The sequence below is a fragment of the Mesoplodon mirus genome, assembly GCF_964341445.2.
Source record: "Mesoplodon mirus genome assembly, chromosome: 3".
Lineage (NCBI taxonomy): Eukaryota > Metazoa > Chordata > Mammalia > Artiodactyla > Ziphiidae > Mesoplodon > Mesoplodon mirus.
Window position 1 is genome coordinate 144,526,233 of NC_138978.1, and position 18,742 is coordinate 144,544,974.

The window sequence follows — 18,742 nt, forward strand, 5'->3', positions numbered from 1 at the left end:
ACTTTCATTTCACTTCACATAAATCACAAACTCCTCAGCATGACTTCAGCACTAGATTCTGGGCCCTGCCTTCTCTTCTAACCTTATCTAGTGCCACCATCCCCTCTTCTAATGGACTCCCACCACACTGGCCTATCCTCAGTTCCTTAAACCAATTCTTTTATTCCTCAGTGCACTCTGCCCTGAATTCTCATCCCACCTGCTCCTCCCACGGCTCACTCGTCTTTCAGGTCTCAGCTTGATTTAGTCAGGCTTAGTTACAAACAACACAGTGCACTCTAGCTGCTACAGGGGCTTTATTAATATAATGTCGCCCACAGAAGCTCCAGGAAGACCAGAGGCCAGATGCAGGTACAGCAAAGCCAGGTATGATACCCAAACACACTAGAGGCACTAGTGAAAATCCACCGCTGCGGCCACTTGACACCAAACCCGCAGCTTCTATAAACACAACCTACAGAAATAAGGACTGGGTTCCAGGAGCTCTGCCTCTGGTCTACTCACCACTGGGAAGTCAGAGTCTGGCACATTTCTTTCTTCATCTTGCAAATCTTCTTCCAACAAAAAGTTGAATCTTTCCAACTTCATCTTTCAAGTTGAAGTTTTGCATGACTGTGCCTGATTGGTGGGGCCTGGGCCACATTCCTGTGCTGCAAAGGAGGTCAAGGAGGCAAGTTTCCTCACAGGAAATGGCTCAGATTTTATAAGGGTGTTCAAAAGTGCTAGGCATCCAGGAAACATGTCACATGAGCACCGAATATCATGTGACCTCAGCATAAAGACTTCCCCAACAACCCAAAGTATGTACATGTTCTCCCCACCCGGCACCATTACTCTTTCACTGTAGTCTGTCATTTTCTTCAAGGCATTTATCACAACTTATATTGTTATATACTTATTTGTAATTCTGGAGCCAGAGTCTAATGTCCACGTGGAGTTGTATTCAAGCAAGTGTAACTCAAACAGCCAAAAATAATATAAACATGTATTTTAGTCTTTAACGTAGGTCTCTTGGAAGAATAAAAGCATCAAACAGGCTCCAGGTCACAACTGCCAACAGTTCCCATAGGAACTGTTCGCTCTTCTTTAATTTTCCCCAATCCTTATGTGGATTGGTTTAGCTTGTCTTCATAAATTTTGCCCCTAGGGCTCTCCCTTCAAATGTTTTTTGCCTATTCTTCTACTTTGCATCACAAACATTCAGAATGGTCAGAGACATACATGTTTCTCAGGAGAAAGAAATTAGGAGGCAAAGTCTATCAGAGGCAGCTGGGAACATGTGCACAGTGGGCATTTTGGTTTACCACTGTAGTGACCGCCAGATTATGTTTTATGAGGACAAGGACAGTATCTATTCTATTTGTACCTAATGTAAAATCTGACAAAAATATAGTCAATTAACATTTGTTTTCTGGAAAAAAGAACAGTGCAGGAACTGAGTTATAGACAAGCAAGTATACAGCCCCGAGCAGGGGCTCTTGGCCTAGCGGAGGGTAGGGGTTGAGTGCAGGGGCTAGTTTGAGAAGGCATCCTGGAGGAGGTGAGGCCAAAGCAGAATCTTAAAGGGCAAGAATTCACCAGGCAAAGGAGGAGGTGAGGGTAGAGAAGAGAATTCTAGGTAAAAATGTACCACAAGCACTAATGTCAGAATGGCTTAGAATGCTATTGCTAAAAGCCAAGTAGGATTGTCAGGAGGTGAGGCTGGAGAGGCAGAAGCAGGCATGCAGGGCCTTGCCCACCACACCAAGGAAGCTGGGCTTTGTCCTGTGGGTGATGGAGCCACAGTGGGTGGCGTGAGGTGGAGAGTCACCCTCAGATTTTCATTGTAGACATTACTGGGTGTCAGTGTGAGGCTGGATCTGAAAGAGGCAAAAGAAGAAAATAGGGAGAATAGTTGTGAAGCAAAAACTGTAGGCCAGCAAATAGGGCAGTAGTAGGCAGTAGGGATGAGTTTTAAGAAATTATTTGGAGGTCCAGTTGGCATACTGGGTGGGTGACTGGATGGGGAAAGTGAGGGGGGATTCATAGTGTCCAGACTCTGGCTTGGATGCTGATGTCACTAACTGGGGTAGTATAAACGGGAGGAGTCACAGGCTGGCAGTGGTGGGGAGACTGGGAAGATCTCCAGTTCAGTTTTGGTGAAGTGTACTTCCAAGTGCCTGTGGGACTTCCATGCTCAGATGTTCAGCAGGTACTTGGATATAGGAGTCTGCAGCTTAAGGCAAAGGCCAGGGTCAAAGATACAGACCGAGGAGGGAGAAGCCTGGGGGAGATAATGAGTTCAAGAGTGCTGGGGGTGGTGCCCTGGGAGCGACTGCTATTCTCAGGGTGGCATTTGGCCCTGCTGACATTCAGTTCCCTTCCCACCTCCCTTGGTACTTCTCTAACCTCTGACCTCTTCTCCAAATGCTTTGCAGATTCCTCTTTCTCCTCCCTAAAGTGTGGTGTTCCCAGGGGATTTCACCACTGGGTCCTCTATTGTGCATCCATCAAAGCTTTATCTCCAGCCCGGAATTCTAACGTAAGATTAAGACCGATGTCTGCAACCACTTTCAAGAGAAAAGAGGCAGTTGCAGTGTGGACCGATTGTCCAAGGGCCATCACAAAGGGTTCGTGGCTCTGTGTCCCATTTGTGTGCACTCAAGACTGGCACTGGGAATTGACCCTGTGACTATTTCTTGTTTCTCTGAAATCATCACATCTGGAGACCAGAGGTTAGAATTCAGATCTGTTAAGGTGCATTAGTATGTACCCCACCTCCCCACCCTATTTGAATCCTGCACATACCTTTCTCAAGGTTGTTGACTCCCCTTTTATGCCTAGTGTATTGTTTTCTTTTCATCAGGAACTGAAATCAGACCAAAATGGAAATAAAAATTTAAATCTTACAGATACAGAATAAAAATAACCGTTCAGATCATAAAAAAGGAAAAATAAGTTTCCATGGCTCGACTTCCTTAAAACAAAATTCACAACTCTTATTTTGTGAGAAAGAAGTGCTTTTTATTTCAGAATACCTTGTTCTGTGTTCACTGTTTCAATGATGAAGGGACTCTGAACTCATAAGGCAAACCATGCCGTGACTTACATTTTTTATGTAGAGAAGTTGGTTAAAACACAAAATCAGTATTTTGATAAATTCGCTTTTTAAAATGTTTTTCACATCAAAGACTTAAAACTAGTTACAACAGTGTGATCTGTTCCTCAGGAACACAACGATGACTTTGGACTTGATGAGAAACATTGAAAACAAGCACACAGCGCCACCTACGTCCAGCTCTGGGGTCTAGAGAAACACTTCCTGAGTTTATCTGAGGGAATGTGCTGACTGTCAGCTGTACCCCAGTTCACCAGCAGATTCAGGGTAGTTCTTTAGCAGATTTCTATTGTGAACCTAGGTCTTTGAATTTAACCCTTTGGGAAGATTTGTGCAGTATGAGTCTTTGGTATCTTGGAAATTTCACAGGAGAGATGAAGAAAGTTCCATTTATTCCAGAAGCCACTGGTATAAATCATGTGCTTCTGTGAGGTCAGCTGATCAAGAGTTTTAAGGTGTGTGGTCATCACCCAAGTGAGCAGCTTGCCCTTGCATGCTCAAGGGAGCCAGCTGAGTGTCGGCCATGCTCGGTGGCGTAACAAGAGTTAGGGCTCAGGAAAACTGGGTAGTTTCTTGTTAAGCTCAGGCTTATCAAGAGTCAGAAGAACTCAGGTAGACTTGTATTTACTCTCTCAGACCCATACAGATAGACGTAGAAGAACACGATCATTTCTGTTCTTCACAAAGTACTCAGGACTTCGACAAGAAACATCACAAGTTTACATAAGTGCCCATTTTCATATCAATTTATGAATTCAAAATTCCTCTCAAAAAGAATAGGAGATACTGCTTTTAGCCATCAGTTTTGGATGGGAGTACTAACACCCATTGGAAATTGTAATGGTGTTCTCCCTAGGTTTTAAATTCCTCTTATCCATTTTTGACATTTTCTCCATCATGTACTAAATTCTGCCCATCCTCATATTAATTTACTATTCTTACCAAAATACCTTTAAACTATTTGTATACATGTATATATATATTATTTATTAAGTTGAATCTTATGAAACTGATATTTTTTTTTCTTTTTTCTTTTTTTTTAAATTTTATTTTTATTTTATTTTTTTATTATATATATATTTTTTTATTAGTTTCTGCTTTATAACAAAGTGAATCAGTCATACATATACATCTGTTCCCACATCCCTTCCCTCATGCATCTCCCTCCCTCCCACCCTCCCCATCCCACCCCTCTAGGCGATCACAAAGCACTGAGCTGATCTCCCTGTGCTCTGCAGCTGCTTCCCACTATCTATCTACCTTACGTTTGGTAGTGTATATATGTCCATGCCTCTCTTTCGCTTTGTCACAGCTTACCCTTCCCCCTCCCCATATCCTCAAGTCCATTCTCAAGTAGGTCTGTGTCTTTATTCCCGTTTTACCCCTAGGTTCTTCATGACATTTTTTAAAAAATTCCATATATATGTGTTAGCATACGGTATTTGTCTTTCTCTTTCTGACTTACTTCACTCTGTATGACAGACTCTAGGTCTATCCACCTCATTACAAATAGCTCAGTTTCGTTTCTTTTTATGGCTGAGTAATATTCCATTGTATATATGTGCCACATCTTCTTTATCCATTCATCCGATGATGGACACTTAGGTTGTTTCCAGCTCTGGGCTATTGTGAATAGAGCTGCAATGAACATTTTGGTACATGTCTCTTTTTGAATTATGGTTTTCTCAGGGTATATGCCCAGTAGTGGGATTGCTGGATCATATGGTAGTTCTATTTGTAGTTTTTTAAGGAACCTCCATACTGTTCTCCATAGTGGCTGTACCAATTCACATTCCCACCAGCAGTGCAGAAACTGATAATATTTGATCATTTTGTTTGAAAACGTTTTTTTCACGTGCTTGAACCTAATAAAATCTGAACTTTAGCTGGATGGCTGTATCTCCTTATGTATAAACTATGCCGTGCTTTCTGCTTCACTTCAACAGGGAGAATGAAAATGCTTACTCTATTCACCACTTCTTATGCATCCTTGCAAAACTGTGCTTGCTGACTACAGGTAAACTTCATGAAAATATTAAAGGTGTAGTAATTTCCACAAATACAGTATATAACCAGAAAACGTCTGGTCCATACTGGGCAGATTGAAGTACATTACCCATCTACCTAACTGGAATAGCCTACCCTAAAAGATTTTGCAGGCTTACGGTCAGGTCTAGAATCTAAAGGTCAAATATAAAATACCAAAGCATGGGCTTCCCTGGTGGCACAGTGGTTGAGAGTCTGCCTGCCGATGCAGGGGACATGGGTTCGTGCCCTGGTCCGGGAAGATCCCACATGCCGCGGAGCGGCTGGGCCCGTGAGCCATGGCCGCTGAGCCTGCGCGTTCGGAGCCTGTGCTCCGCAACGGGAGAGGCCACAGCAGTGAGAGGCCCACGTACCACAAAAAAAAAAACCAAAACAAAACAACCAAAGCATTTTCAACTGGAAATTCTACTTCTGTGTCCTCAGTGACATTTAATATTATAGAGGGCCCACCCTGAGACCCCACACTAAGCACCAGTAAAAGAGGTATGCCCCAGACCTTACCTTTAAGAAAATTAACATCTTTCAAGAGATATAAAAATATAAATAATGAGAAGATATTCTAAGTATTGTCAGTTTCAAAGTGGGACAGAATAAAATGTAAAAAGAAGACAGCACTTGAGAAATCTCAAAATGACTTCAAACATTAAGGGCAAAGAACCAAACACAAGTGTGTGTCGAGCCTACATTCAGTCACTACATTAACCAAAGGTTCTGGATTCAAGGAGTCCTTTTATCACCCCAGAAGCAGTGATTAGAGATCCTCCAGGTCAGTTAAATCCACAGCCACTTTCAAGAACAGGGTGTCATCTTTAATGTAGGTGTTCTTGGCATTCTCCAAAGTGGAATGAGCCACAAAGCGTGGACAGCCAGAGGCAATGTTCATCTCCCCATCGGGTCTTTTAAAGCTGCTGCTATTGGGGTCAGCCTTGAAGGTCTCCATAATGTGGTTCTTTTTGCCACTTTGGTCCAAAAGCATCAGGGTCACCCTCTGCCTGAATGGCCACTGCAACAGTGAGTCAAACTCCCCTCGCATCACCACAAAGTACAACGACAGGTGCGTCCCCTTCCCGGACCCGTCCCCATTCAGGTACGCTCTAGCGCAGAGCCTGTAGCCACACCGGCTGGTGTAGAAGGGCTGGCTGAAGATGGATACTGTGTGTCCGTCCAGCGCCTCCTTCTTCTTCAGCTTGTAGTCTGTGACCTTCCAGATGAGCTTTCCATTATAGCAGGCACTTTCTAGCAGCTTAAATCGCTCTTCGTTTTTATTCAGCTGTGCTTTATGAATATTAATGTGGGCATCATGTTTGTTAGTCTCCCCTTCCAAAACAACTGCAAGGAAAAAAAGACTCTTGAAGGCCTTAAACTTGTCTTTAAAATTTGCCCAAAGAGGAATTTTGTTATCCGAAGAGAACCAAGAAAATTCTGACATCCCAAAGATGAGCTGAATTCAATGTCCGCCAATGGACAATTCCTATTAATAATATCAACTCTGTGATTCTCGTGTCTTGGCAAGATTGGCACCAAGAAAACCCAAATGTGTCCTCTTGATCTGAGGCTCACCAAAGTGTTGAGAAGATGCACTCTGTACCGAGCTAGCGGGCATCTGCATGGTAAGCCCCACTGCTTTCTAACTGGAAGGCTTTTAAACAGCCAAGCCTGTCTCTTTTCTATACTTAAAACAATGTTCCCACCACATCTTTCCCCTTCTCATTTTTGTCTACTCTCCTTAAAAAACCATCACTCGCTGTTCTTGGAATTTTCTGGCCCATTTCCACCCCTTGCTTGTTCCAGCTCCCGCTCATGGCCCTTCATCATTTTTGCCTGAGTGGCCAGAACCTCATGCTGTTCTGTTTCACAAATACCAGATTCAGCCATTGTTGATCCTGGACAGCTGTGACTCTCCATCGGCCAGGTCTGCTTGTTTCATGAACACATGTAGAAATAATGAATCACCAACAGATAAGTATAAAACATTAGACATACCTAATCTTTGATCATGGGTTTCTAGCAGGGTGATTTTCTGTTTCACTGTATCAATCGCTTCCACCAAAGGCCTCAGATCAAATTTACTTTGTTGCTGGTTAGCCATTTGTAATAACTGACGCACCTGAACTTCTAGCCAAGCGGACTTGTCAATGTGACTGGCAAGAACCTTTCAGTACAAAGTGGATCATCATGTCAAAAAAATTTGAGTAGTTCGTTGAGGTTATATATTTTAACTCAAACATTTCACCTTTAATTAATCAATTCATGAAATGAAAAATGCACAGTCCAGAAGAGAAAATTGAATGAGGATCTCAGAGAGATGAGCCACCTAATACCTTCCTCCCCCTCCACAGCGTCTCTGCTCCTGTTTCAAATCTTTGAACTGTTCTTCATCTGAGTTTTACTCCTCCCTTGGTGTCTCTCCTCTTGGTTCTCTACCCTATCTTTATATTTCTGTTCTCTCCTTGCCTTATCACTTCCTCCTCTTAGATGCTACTCTTCTGATTCATTCCTACTCTGCTAGAAGGCAGAGAATGCACTGGAAGAAGGCCCACCTGTTCTGGCCTGAGCACTACAGGTGGTACAGAAGTGCCTGAGCTAAAGCCTGAACATTTGGTTGCTCTCTTTAGATGGAAGGGACTAAATAAAACTATGTTTCTCCTCCACTCTTACCCTTAGTGCCTTCACTCTTGACTGGTTTTTGTGTTAGAAAAAGGTCAGAATTGAGATAATAACATATGATGGATTTCCTTTTTTCTACACACACTCACACACACATCCATATGGTATGCTGACAAATATGGAAATTATATGGCCTACATTTTCTGGGATAATCCAGATTTCCAAAAGATTGCCCATATCACATCTTGAAATATTTTCCACTGTAAATTTTATAATCACAATGAAATCATTATTTTTTAGGAATTTGTTTATGGTTATTTAACATTCATGATTTACAAAGTAATTTTTGCTATATTTTAGTGATGTTTAAAGCATTTTCTTCCCAGGGGAATTAATAATTTCACTTTGTTAACTACAAAATGCAGGACTATAGATGCTCTCAGGGAATCTGAAATCAAGTGACTAATATCAGCCCAACATTGATTACAGCCGTAATTGCCATAAATTATATAAAAGTACTGTACCAGTGTAAACATGTCCTAACATTGCTAAATGTACTAGGTTATGTAAAAGAGGACCTTTATTCTTAGGAAACACATACTGAAGTATGTAGGGGTAAAGGGCCATAAGATAGACAACTTACTCTCAAAGGGTTCAGAAAGAATACCCACGGGGGGTGGGGGGGTGACAGGGACAGGGTGGGGGAGTTTGGGACCAGAAGGAGGGGGGGATGAATGAAGCAAATGGGACAAAATACTGACAATGAGTGAATCTGGATGCAGAATATACAGGTGTTCTTTGCACTATCTTATTCTTGCACATTTGAAATTATTTCCATTTAAAAATTAAAAGAAAAAGCCTCACGGCTAATTGAAGGCTAAATCTTGATTATGAATAGAAAGGCCATTTCTCACCTGTATATTTGAGAGGAAAGTTCCATTTTTGCCAAACAACTGTGCAAACTGCTTGAACTCCTTTTCGAATTTCTTTACGGTTTCTGCTAGCTGCTGGATTTTACTTTCTTTTTGTTCTAGGCTCTTATATAAGTCAGAAATCTAATAACAAGAATATGAATGAGGTCACTGAACTGCATGCACACAAGTTAAAATTTAAATATAGTTCTAGGAAAATATTGCAGGTTAAGTATTTCTAGGAAAAATATACATACATATATTTATAGAAAATATTTACAGGTAGATTACCATATAATTCTAAGAAATGTTCGCAGGTGCTTACAAAAAAAGGATAATAAAGAAAAGAAAGATCCATAGATTCCTCATCAGCCTTTTCTATATGTAACCCATTTGATGGCTCATCTAATGCTAGTGACACCACTTGACTAAATTTGCTGAACTGGTTCTCCTCTTTCATTCAATATGCACTTATTAAACAACCACAGAGTCCTGATCGCCATACCACATTAGATGCTGTATACACAGCATCAATAGTAATAGCTGCAATTTGCTGAGTCTGTCAAACCCTTATATTCATCATCTCTTTTAATTCTCAAAGAACCCTATGTGTTGGGTATGGCTATCAGTCTCACTTTACAGATAAGGAAACAGAGGCAGAGCGTTTAAGTAACCTGCCCAGCATACCGCTAGCAAGTGGTAGGCAAAACACACCACCTCTCAGAATTTATAATCAATTTGAGGGAAATAACCAAAAACCTTCACGTGATCCTCAACAACCCTTCTCTTATCCCTACACCCACTTCATCAGCAATACCTGCCAACTTTAGCTCCTGACACACAACAAAACAACTCTTACATCCATTTCTCATTGCATCTCATCTTGTTTCAGCCTGCGTTATTTCTCACCTGGGCTGCTACGATAGCTTCCCAACAGATCATACACTGTCCCTAACAAACACATACCCGAAAAGAAGCTCTATGGGAGCCGGAATGGCATGAGTCCCACCGTCCACTGGAACCTCAACAACTGGGCTGGTGCCTGGCACCAGTAGGTGCTTGATAAATATTTGTTAAATAGATGAATGAATGAATGAATGCTCCCCCTGTCTTTAGCCTTGTTTTCCTCCAAATCATACTCCATACTGTCACCAGAAGAATAGTAAGTGACAAATCTGGGCTGGTCACCCCTCCTATTTAACCGTCTCTAGTGGCCTTCTTTTACAGGCTGTACAGGGCCCTACAAAATCTGCCCCTTACGGGTTTCCCTGGTGGCGCAGTGGTTGAGAGTCTGCCTGCCGATGCAGGGGACACGGGTTCGTGCCCCTGGTCCGGGAAGATCCCACATGCCGCGGAGCAGCTGGGCCCGTGAGCCATGACCGCTGAGCCTGCGCGTCCGGAATCTGTGCTCCGTAGCGGGAGAGGCCACAACGGTGAGAGGCCCGCGTACCGCAAAAAAAAAAAAAAAAAAAAAAGTCTGCCCCTGGCCACCTTTTCAGTCTCATGCCCATTCGCACACTACACACCTTCTGTTTCAGGCTCTGCTCTCAGTCACTTCCTCCTTCACCTAGAAGCGACCACTTTTTAAGCCTCACTCCAGGGCATATCCTCCCAGAAATACTTCCACACTAGTACCACCTACCTAGGCCACCTCTTAAGTTCCATGACATTCTGAGCATACTCTAGAAGTATAACTTACCTTCATGACTCATTGCTTTTTTATTTGGTTAATTTGGTCATTTTTTTCTCCACTAAATTGCTGAGGCTACATTTCACTTATTTCCCGATCCCCAAAGCCCAGCACAGCACCTGGCACACAGAGGGCATTTGACACATGTTTTATAAATAATGCACAAGTGGCTGCAATAACCATCTGATCTCTGGCCCCCAAATCTTCTACTTATACCCCAAGAGCTGACTCCCACGTGTGCACCAGCCATCCTTGACCAAAAGCAAACTCAGTGTCTCCTCTTGCCCCGCCCCCCTCACGTCTAACCTGCTCCTGTGTGCAGTGCCCATCTCAGTTAATAACATTACCAAGTTCCCTGCCTCAACTACAGCATGTGACTCCAACCTGTAAAAGCCTCCCAATACCTTCCCTCCATCCCCACTGACACAGCCTTGGTCAAGCCTTCACCTTCGACATTACCACCACCCACTACCCCCTCCAGTATCGCTTCCCCTAATACTGAACTGCTTATTGTTAGCCAGGCACTGTGCTAAGAGCGCACATATATAATTTGACCCTCACTACAACCCCATGTTACAAATGAGAAAATTGTGGAAGACAGAGGTTAATTAGCCTGCCCGAACTCCTATGTGTGGAGCCAGGTCTCGAACCCAGGCCTTTCTGGCTCCAGGACCCTCACTCATCAATTGCCAGGCTCTACTGCCACACTGTCTAGTTTACTGCAGCATCTTTCTGCCTGGTCCCTCTGTCCTCATTCTCTTCTCTCCTATCCACCTTCCATGCTACCACCAGCTGTCTTATTTTTAAAGCCAAACAATTAGCTGACCAAGTATCTTCCTATTTAAAAACGTCTTTTAGATCCTTATTACTGGCAAACATTAGTTCAAACTTTGGCCCTTAAACCCTTTCTTAAATAGAGCAGGATATGAATAAATTAAAAAATCACTGAATGTAAAATATTTGAAACTTCTTAGCTTACGTGGAAGGCCAATGCAGTCTGGACCCAACACACCAGTCTTCAGCCTTTCCCTGTCTCACACCTGGATGTCTCTCTACCCCCAAACCCCATTTCCTTGGACCATCAGCCTCTCTCATGCCTCTCTGCCTTGGCATAAACTTTCCTCTTCTGGAATATCCTCTTTCCACAACATTTTAACTGACGGACCTTCTCTTCCTTCAAGATGATGCAGCTCGGATGTGTTACCTTGAAAAGCCCTCTGCAACTCCCACAGAGCAAACTGCTACAGTCTCTGTACCCCCACAAGGCACAGCATCTTATCTGTTTACATTTTTGTGAGCTCTTCAAGGGTACATGCTGTGTCTTCCTTGACTCAGTGTCCCTAGCAACTAGCATTGTACTTGACATATGGCACGTGTTTGTTGGATCAGTGGATAGACGAATGAGGCAACTCTTACAGAAAGAACTTGGGAATGGCTCCTAGGCAGCATGCCTTCCACCAGTTACAGTTTAATCAGTCTTTCTAATTTTCTCCATGATCTGACCCTGAAACTCACACAGCTACTTTAATATGGAATCAGACACCATAAAATAATCTGCAGCCATAAAATTCAGCTCCCTCTCTCCAGCTGGATGGTTTTCTTCCCTACCTGGGCTTGAAAAGTCTGATCCTCTGAGATGCCCTAACAAAATAATGAACTTTTAGAATAATTACTCAGTAGAATCAGCATTTATTGAGGTCCACTATGAATATTCCAGGGACTACGGCTGGCATTTGCACACATAATTTCACTTGATAATCACAACCCAGTGAAATAAATATGTACGTATGCATTGATTGCAGTGAAATAAATATGCACGTATGAGTAGGTTGCAAAGTTAATAAGTTAAGACTTATTACAAAATATATAAAACCCACGGTGCCTAGGACAGATAGTCAAATGCTGTTTCATGGTAATACTGATTTCATTTAAAAATGCCAAACATCTACTAGGTTCCTACTAGGTGCCAGGTAATAACCACAAGGTGTGTGGATAGGCTGCAGAGAGGCAGTGTGGTGTAACACGGGGAGCACTGGACTGAGAATCAGGGACATGGGTTTGAGATTGAATTCTGCCCCTTAATATCACAAACACATCAAAATTTCTTTGAGCTTAGTTACTTCATCTGTTGGTTGAGGGGGCTGAACCCAAAGATCTCAAAGGCACTTTCCAGTTTAATGTGCTACAAGCCTGTGAGTCTGGCCACTTAGTAGAAAAACATCTACCTCCAGTTGACTTATACTGAAACAGAGGGGAGTATAAAAATACCAACAAGTACAAATCCCAGCGATTCTGTTGCCTCCCTTTATACTTGAACCCTTGAATATTTACCTGTTCTTCTAACTGGAAGTTCTTTTCTAAAACCAGAAGCATGTGGTCCCGTAAGGCTGAATGCTCATGCTCCTGCAGGTTTCCTCGTTTATCCTTTAATATGAAGAGAAAAATAAGTCAGGTTGTTGAAAGGCTCCCAAAATGAGGGTGGTGGTGGGATGTTCTGCTAAAGCAGAACTTTAACAACTTTGCTTACTTGTCTCAAGGTGGGTTGCAGGGAGAATGACCCCTCCCAGGTCCCTTTTCCAGCTTTAGGATTCTACAGTACCCATGAGACACTTACAGAGAGTCAGGCCACTATCAAAATTCTCAGCACTGATTTCATTCCTTGCCCTGGGAGTATATGACTGAGGGTTAAGTGTAGTTATTACCACCTCTCAACTATTCCCATATAAAACTTACCTCCTTGGTGGGTTATCTCCCAGATCAGTTTTAAGCCTCCGTTAGTTCTCCCTCCTACCAAGCACACTTCTCTACCGCCTTCTATCACTGTCCTTTTATCGGGCAGAAGGTATGCAACCTAATTGTAATTTCAGCCCATGCAAATGTGTTGCCTTCAAAGTCAAATTATATGTTTGCAAGAAGAAATGCAAACTTCTTTTTATCAGAGAAACTCCCATGCATCCTCCAGGACGTGAGTCAAAGAGGGAGTCCTGCAGACAGAGTCAAATGTCCTCTGCCAACGTTCCCTCGGCAGTCCTGTGCTATCACACTGTACCCCAACTTGCACCTTCACTAGAACAGAAGATTAAATATTTTATCATTAAAATTCCATCGCAGACTGCCTGCACTACTAGTAAAAGCAAATGGTATGGGTGGCCCATAGACTCTAAGCAAACGTTCCTCATCAATTTCCCTTCAGTTCAGGGTTGGCCCCTCCTCCAGAGAACAACTCCCCCAGCCATCCCCAGCTCCAGTACTAAGGTAAGTCCTAGAATACAATCCAAATGGAAGTTTGGGCCTAACTGTAAAGAAGATTCCTTTTAGGGACTTCCCTGGTGGTACAGTGGTTAAGAATCTGCCTGCCAATGCAGGGGACACAGGTTCGATCCCTGGTCCAGGAAGATCCCACATGCCGCGGAGCAACTAGGCCCGTGAGCCACAACTACTGAAGCCCGCACACCTAGAGCCTGTGCTCCGCAACAAGGGAAGCCACCGCAATGAGAAGCCTGCGCACCACAACGAAGCCCCGCTCACCGCAACTAGAGAAAGCCCGCGTGCAGAAACGAAGACCCAGAGCAGTCAATAAGTAAATAAATATTTTAAATAAAATTTTATAAAAAAGGAGATTCTTTTTAGAGCTGGAAAGCAATTCTGTATTTTGTGCACAAGGAAGGTAAACCCTATCCTTTCTGCAGCCAAGATAATCACTGGTTTGCTATGTGACACATTTATGGACTCTTCACTGACTTTTTAAAAAAGGTTTTTCATAAGAATTTTTTAAAATAAGAGAAATATATGCTTATCTCAAACAATATAGCAAGATGTAGAATAAAAATAAAAGCCCCCTTCTCTCTGTCTACACACCCAATTCCCTAGTCTCACTACCAGAGTCAGTGAAGATACATACACAGTGAGATCATACTGTATGTAATTTTTAAAATATATACCTCATTCTTTTTATCAGATGCATAGTATTCCAAAATATGAAAAAATTATATATATATAATTATATACTCAGTACTTCAGAGATGGACTTATAGGTTGTTTTTCATTTTTTGTGGGTTTTTGGATTTTTTTTTTTTTTTTTGGGTAAATACAGTAGTCCCCATTTAGCCACCGTTTCAATTTCTGTGGTTTCAGTTACCATAGTCAACAATGGTCCAAAAATATTAAATTGAAAACTTCGGAAATAAACAATTCATACTTTAAATTGTGAACTGTTCTGAGTAGCGTAGTGAAATCTTGTGCCTTCCTGCTTCGTCCTGCCCCAGAGGTGAGTCATCCCATAGTCCAGGTATCCAGGCCATACATACTACCCACCCATTAGTCACTTAGCTACCTTGGTTATCAGATAAACTGTTGCAGTATCGTAGTGCTGTCATCAACTAACCCTTATTTACTCGATAACGGCCCCAAATGATGCTGGCAATTCAGATATGCTCTTACTGTGCCTAATTTGTAAATTGAACTTTATCATAGGTATGTATGTATAGGAAAGAAAAACATAGTATATATAGGGTTTGGTACTAACCATGGTTTCAGGCATCCGTGGAGGATCTTGGAATCTACCCCCATGGACAAGGGGGGAGTACCGTAAATATCTTTGTGTGCATGTGTGTTTGTATATGTGTGTAATCATTGCATACTTATGAAAGGATATCTGTGAAATAAATTTCTAGCAGTAGGATTGCAAGGTCAATGTGAGGGTCACATTTTATTTTCAGAGATATAACCAAACCTCAAAAAAGTTGGTATTAGGTATTAAAAATTTTATGTATATATAAATTATTTGTTCTGTTTCTCTGGAGAACCCTGACTAATACAATACAAGTATTAGTATTATGTATTATGTACTGTATACAATACAAGTCTTTTTTTTCTATTCTGTTTATAGTTATTATAAAATATTGGCTATATTCCGTGTGTTGTATTATATATACTTGTAGCTTATTTATTTTATACATAGTAGTTTGTACCTGTTAATTCCCTACCACCATCTTGCCTCACCCTACTGGTAACCACTAGTTACAACTGCCAGTCTTAAAGTTTCTCAGAAGTGAATGTCCTTCTGCATCTTGAATGGAATCAAGAATAAAATGAACTCAACAAATAAATTATACAGTAGAAGGTAGACAGAAACAATTATTCCATACCTTTACAGTACAGCCATAGTTCTTGAAAGGACAGTCTTGTTCAGCTTCAGGACACACAGCAAGGTGTTCATCCACCTACAAAACAGACAGCCTCATGCTAGAGAAATGCATCCCCGACTCTCCAGCTACCTGGTATAACTGCAGCAAGCAGGGAGCCAAGGGTCGCTTGGGAAGAAGGGAGGAAACACCATGCTGAAGCCTGGGGGAAGGAGAGCTAAGAGGAAAACAGAGAAGAATTCTCAGAGAGAAGGGGAGGGAAGACAGAACCATGGTTATCATGAGGATAATTTAAGCCTTGGGCCCCTGCTTATGGGATTTTATCAAACACACACCACAGTGATTACTGAAACTTTATCTTACATAAAATCTACTAAGAGAATTATTTACAGTTACCTCAGTTCTTGGAATAATCCGCAAACACTTGTTGGGACAAGATACTGGGTACTCAGGACACAAGTTTTCCTCATGATTCTGAAACAGAAAAGTGTGCTGAAATAAAGCCAGCCTTGCTTCCAAAGGCTCCCTGTATGGCCTCAGAGTGTGTATACATATGTCCCTTTGGGGATCTATGCTATGTGGCTTACCCTCTGTAGGAAGGTATGGCCTAGTTCCAAAAAGCATTCTAGATGGCTGCTTTCTTGGTATAAATGAATTCAATTCAGTTCAATTTTCCAATTCTTTTAAAGAAGGTCAGAGGACATGGGACTGACAGAGGACACAGACTATGGGAGTCACTGGCTTGGCTCCTTTGGCACATGTAAAGGGCACCCCATGCTCTCGTCTTATGCCGGCATCCTACCTCTCCAATCAGGTCGGAGCATCCTGAGGACAGACAGTGTGGTCACCTCCTTGGGACCCAGAGCCTAGCGTCTCTCCTGGACCACTCACACTCAGCAGGTGCTCAAACAACATTTTTGCCAATGATACATGAATAGAGTCCTACCAAGAAGGTTTTTAGCTTTTTATAGAACCCTCAGATAAAGTTATTCTTTAGACCTCTTTCTGCATAAAAATAAATCCAGAAAAGTGCTTCTGGTATCCCATCTGATTCACTGTGACCACTGAGGCAGAATTTAGTCCCATAAAGATGATTCTTTTTTTTTTTTTTTTTTACCTGTAGATGGATGACTACCACATCCTTTTTGCAATAAAGGCATTTTTCCTCTCGAAACGGACAGTCTGCACTCAAATGCTCTTTCAGATCTTTGCGAAGGACTGGCTCCCGACAGCTCTCATTAGAGCACTGCACAGCTTGGAATAAGCAGTGCTGAAGGTGGTCCTGCGACAGATAACAACAAGCCAGTGGGGACCCACTGAGCAGGGCAGTGGGAGGGGAAGCCTGCTGCAAGGCCTAGTGAGGGAGGGAGGGAAGACCCTGGGGCAGCAGGAGAAAGGACTGCGAGGGTGGGGGGGCAGGGGGCACAGCCTCTGTCACAGGCTCTCTGCAGAGGCCACCCGCTGCCTCTGCTGAGCACAGGGCATGGAGAAGGCTGCTTGCACGGAGGCTGTGACAGCCAGCCTTGTTTGGAGGACAGGGGAAGATGCGTGACGAAGAAAGCATGCCGGGTTTATCTTTGATTACCTATTAACCTGCTCATATTCTCAGGTTAGCTCTTGAATATTTTCCTTAGGCTTGCCAATTAACTTACCAGCTCCTCAAGGACATTTCTTTTGTGCACCCTCCATCCCCACCTCCAGCACCAAGTACTAATCTCTGCACAGCAGATGGTAAAAGCCGGAACAGAGGGCAAAGAGGGAAGAAGAGAAGGCTACCTCCTGAGTAAGTGAAGGAAGGGGAAGGACTAAAGGAAAGAAAGGGAGGGAGAGGAAGCTGTTCCACAAGCGGTAAAGCAAAGGATAGAGGAATACAGGATCACAGGCCCAGGAGAAGCTGGGATGGGTCACCCTTGTCAAGTCAGGAAATGTTCTTGACCAGAATATTAGAGAAGGATGACTCAGACAGTGTTCTTCATGTTACAGGTTTTTTAAAGCAGGCATGTCTTAACAAAACCCGTGGATAACACTGCAAGTTACTGTGGTGCTGACAAGGTATCAAAATCCTAAGGAGTTTGTTCCCCACCACAAGATCCTTTAAAACAGGGTTGGCAAGCTACGGCCCTTGGGCCAAATCTGGCCTGTTACTTGTTTCTGTAAATAAAGTTTTATGGAGAACAGCCACACCTATGTCTCACATACTGGCTATGGCTGCTTTCCCTCTGAGATGGGAGAGTCAGGTAGCTGCGACAGACACTGTATGGCTGGCAAAGCTTAAAATATTTACTATCTGGCTCCTGACAGAAACAGTTTGCTGACCCCTTAAGAGAGCACACAGTTTTACTATAGGAGGTAAATAAATATTATAGCTATTCTCCTTTGCCTCTAGTAATGAGAGACAGTGACAACTGCCATCTACATCTTCTCCAAAATCCATGGATGCTACCCCTCAGCTCTCACCAAAACCGTCAACATTCATCAAGACTCTGCTACCTGTGAGATCCGACACCTTACTCGCAAGGTGAAGGAGAACAGGGAATGAGAGGAAATATAAAAGAAACAGGTGAAAGTAAACCAGCCACTGTTCTCCAGAAGCTGAGGATCTGGTCACTAGGGCTGATCAATGAGCCTCATTTCCTGTACAGGCTTAGTGACAACAAGGTTGGTAAAGAGGCCCTGCTTGCTCTAGGACCTGACTGTCAAAACAAGTGGCGAGGGACTGTCTTAGGAAAACACAAAAACCTTCTGTGAACTTCCAAAGAAATTCTTGGGTTAACAAGGGAATCATTTACACATTTATGAGCTCAGTGCCTAGGGTTTTAGAGGCATGATGGGGAAAAGACTGAATCACCTGAAATACATTCCAAAACGTGTGGCTGGGAAGGGAAACTTGTAGCATCCTCCTAGCAATTCCCTGGACGCTAGAGATGCTTGCCTCGTATTCATTCATAGTGTGATTGAATCTGACATGGGCTTGCTGTGGCAGAGCCACGTTTCCTGCTTCCCATTTAACAACCTTCCACTGCTGGATGCAAGAGCAAGGTAGGGCAGCTTCATCTGAAAGGAACTCGACAACCCTTCACCTCTCCTACACCTCGTTTGTTTGCATCTCATACCAATGCTTCACCTTTACACTACATTCTAGCTCTGTTCTGGTCTGTGTCGTGTGCCTTAGATCACAGCCTCTAAGACAGCAGGGCCCACAGCGGCTAGGAAACACCCACCCCAGCACCTGCAAATGCTTCCAGGC

General features: G+C 42.9%; 1 protein-coding gene across 3 annotated transcripts in view; it reads right to left on the reverse strand.

Annotated features, from left to right (window-relative positions):
• Window positions 1–2,978: 2,978 nt before the first annotated feature.
• TRAF5 (TNF receptor associated factor 5) overlaps window positions 2,979–18,742 on the reverse strand; it is a 48,729-nt gene continuing 32,965 nt past the window's right edge. For all 3 annotated transcript variants that reach the window (XM_082614397.1, XM_082614398.1, XM_082614399.1), the window contains 7 exons: window positions 16,613–16,777; window positions 15,892–15,969; window positions 15,499–15,573; window positions 12,683–12,775; window positions 8,665–8,805; window positions 7,127–7,295; window positions 2,979–6,472 (listed from right to left, as the gene is read on the reverse strand). In XM_082614397.1, coding sequence (XP_082470523.1) covers window positions 5,895–6,472; window positions 7,127–7,295; window positions 8,665–8,805; window positions 12,683–12,775; window positions 15,499–15,573; window positions 15,892–15,969; window positions 16,613–16,777 — 1,299 coding nt within the window. In that variant the 3' untranslated portion in view covers window positions 2,979–5,894. The remainder of the gene's footprint in view (window positions 6,473–7,126; window positions 7,296–8,664; window positions 8,806–12,682; window positions 12,776–15,498; window positions 15,574–15,891; window positions 15,970–16,612; window positions 16,778–18,742) is intronic.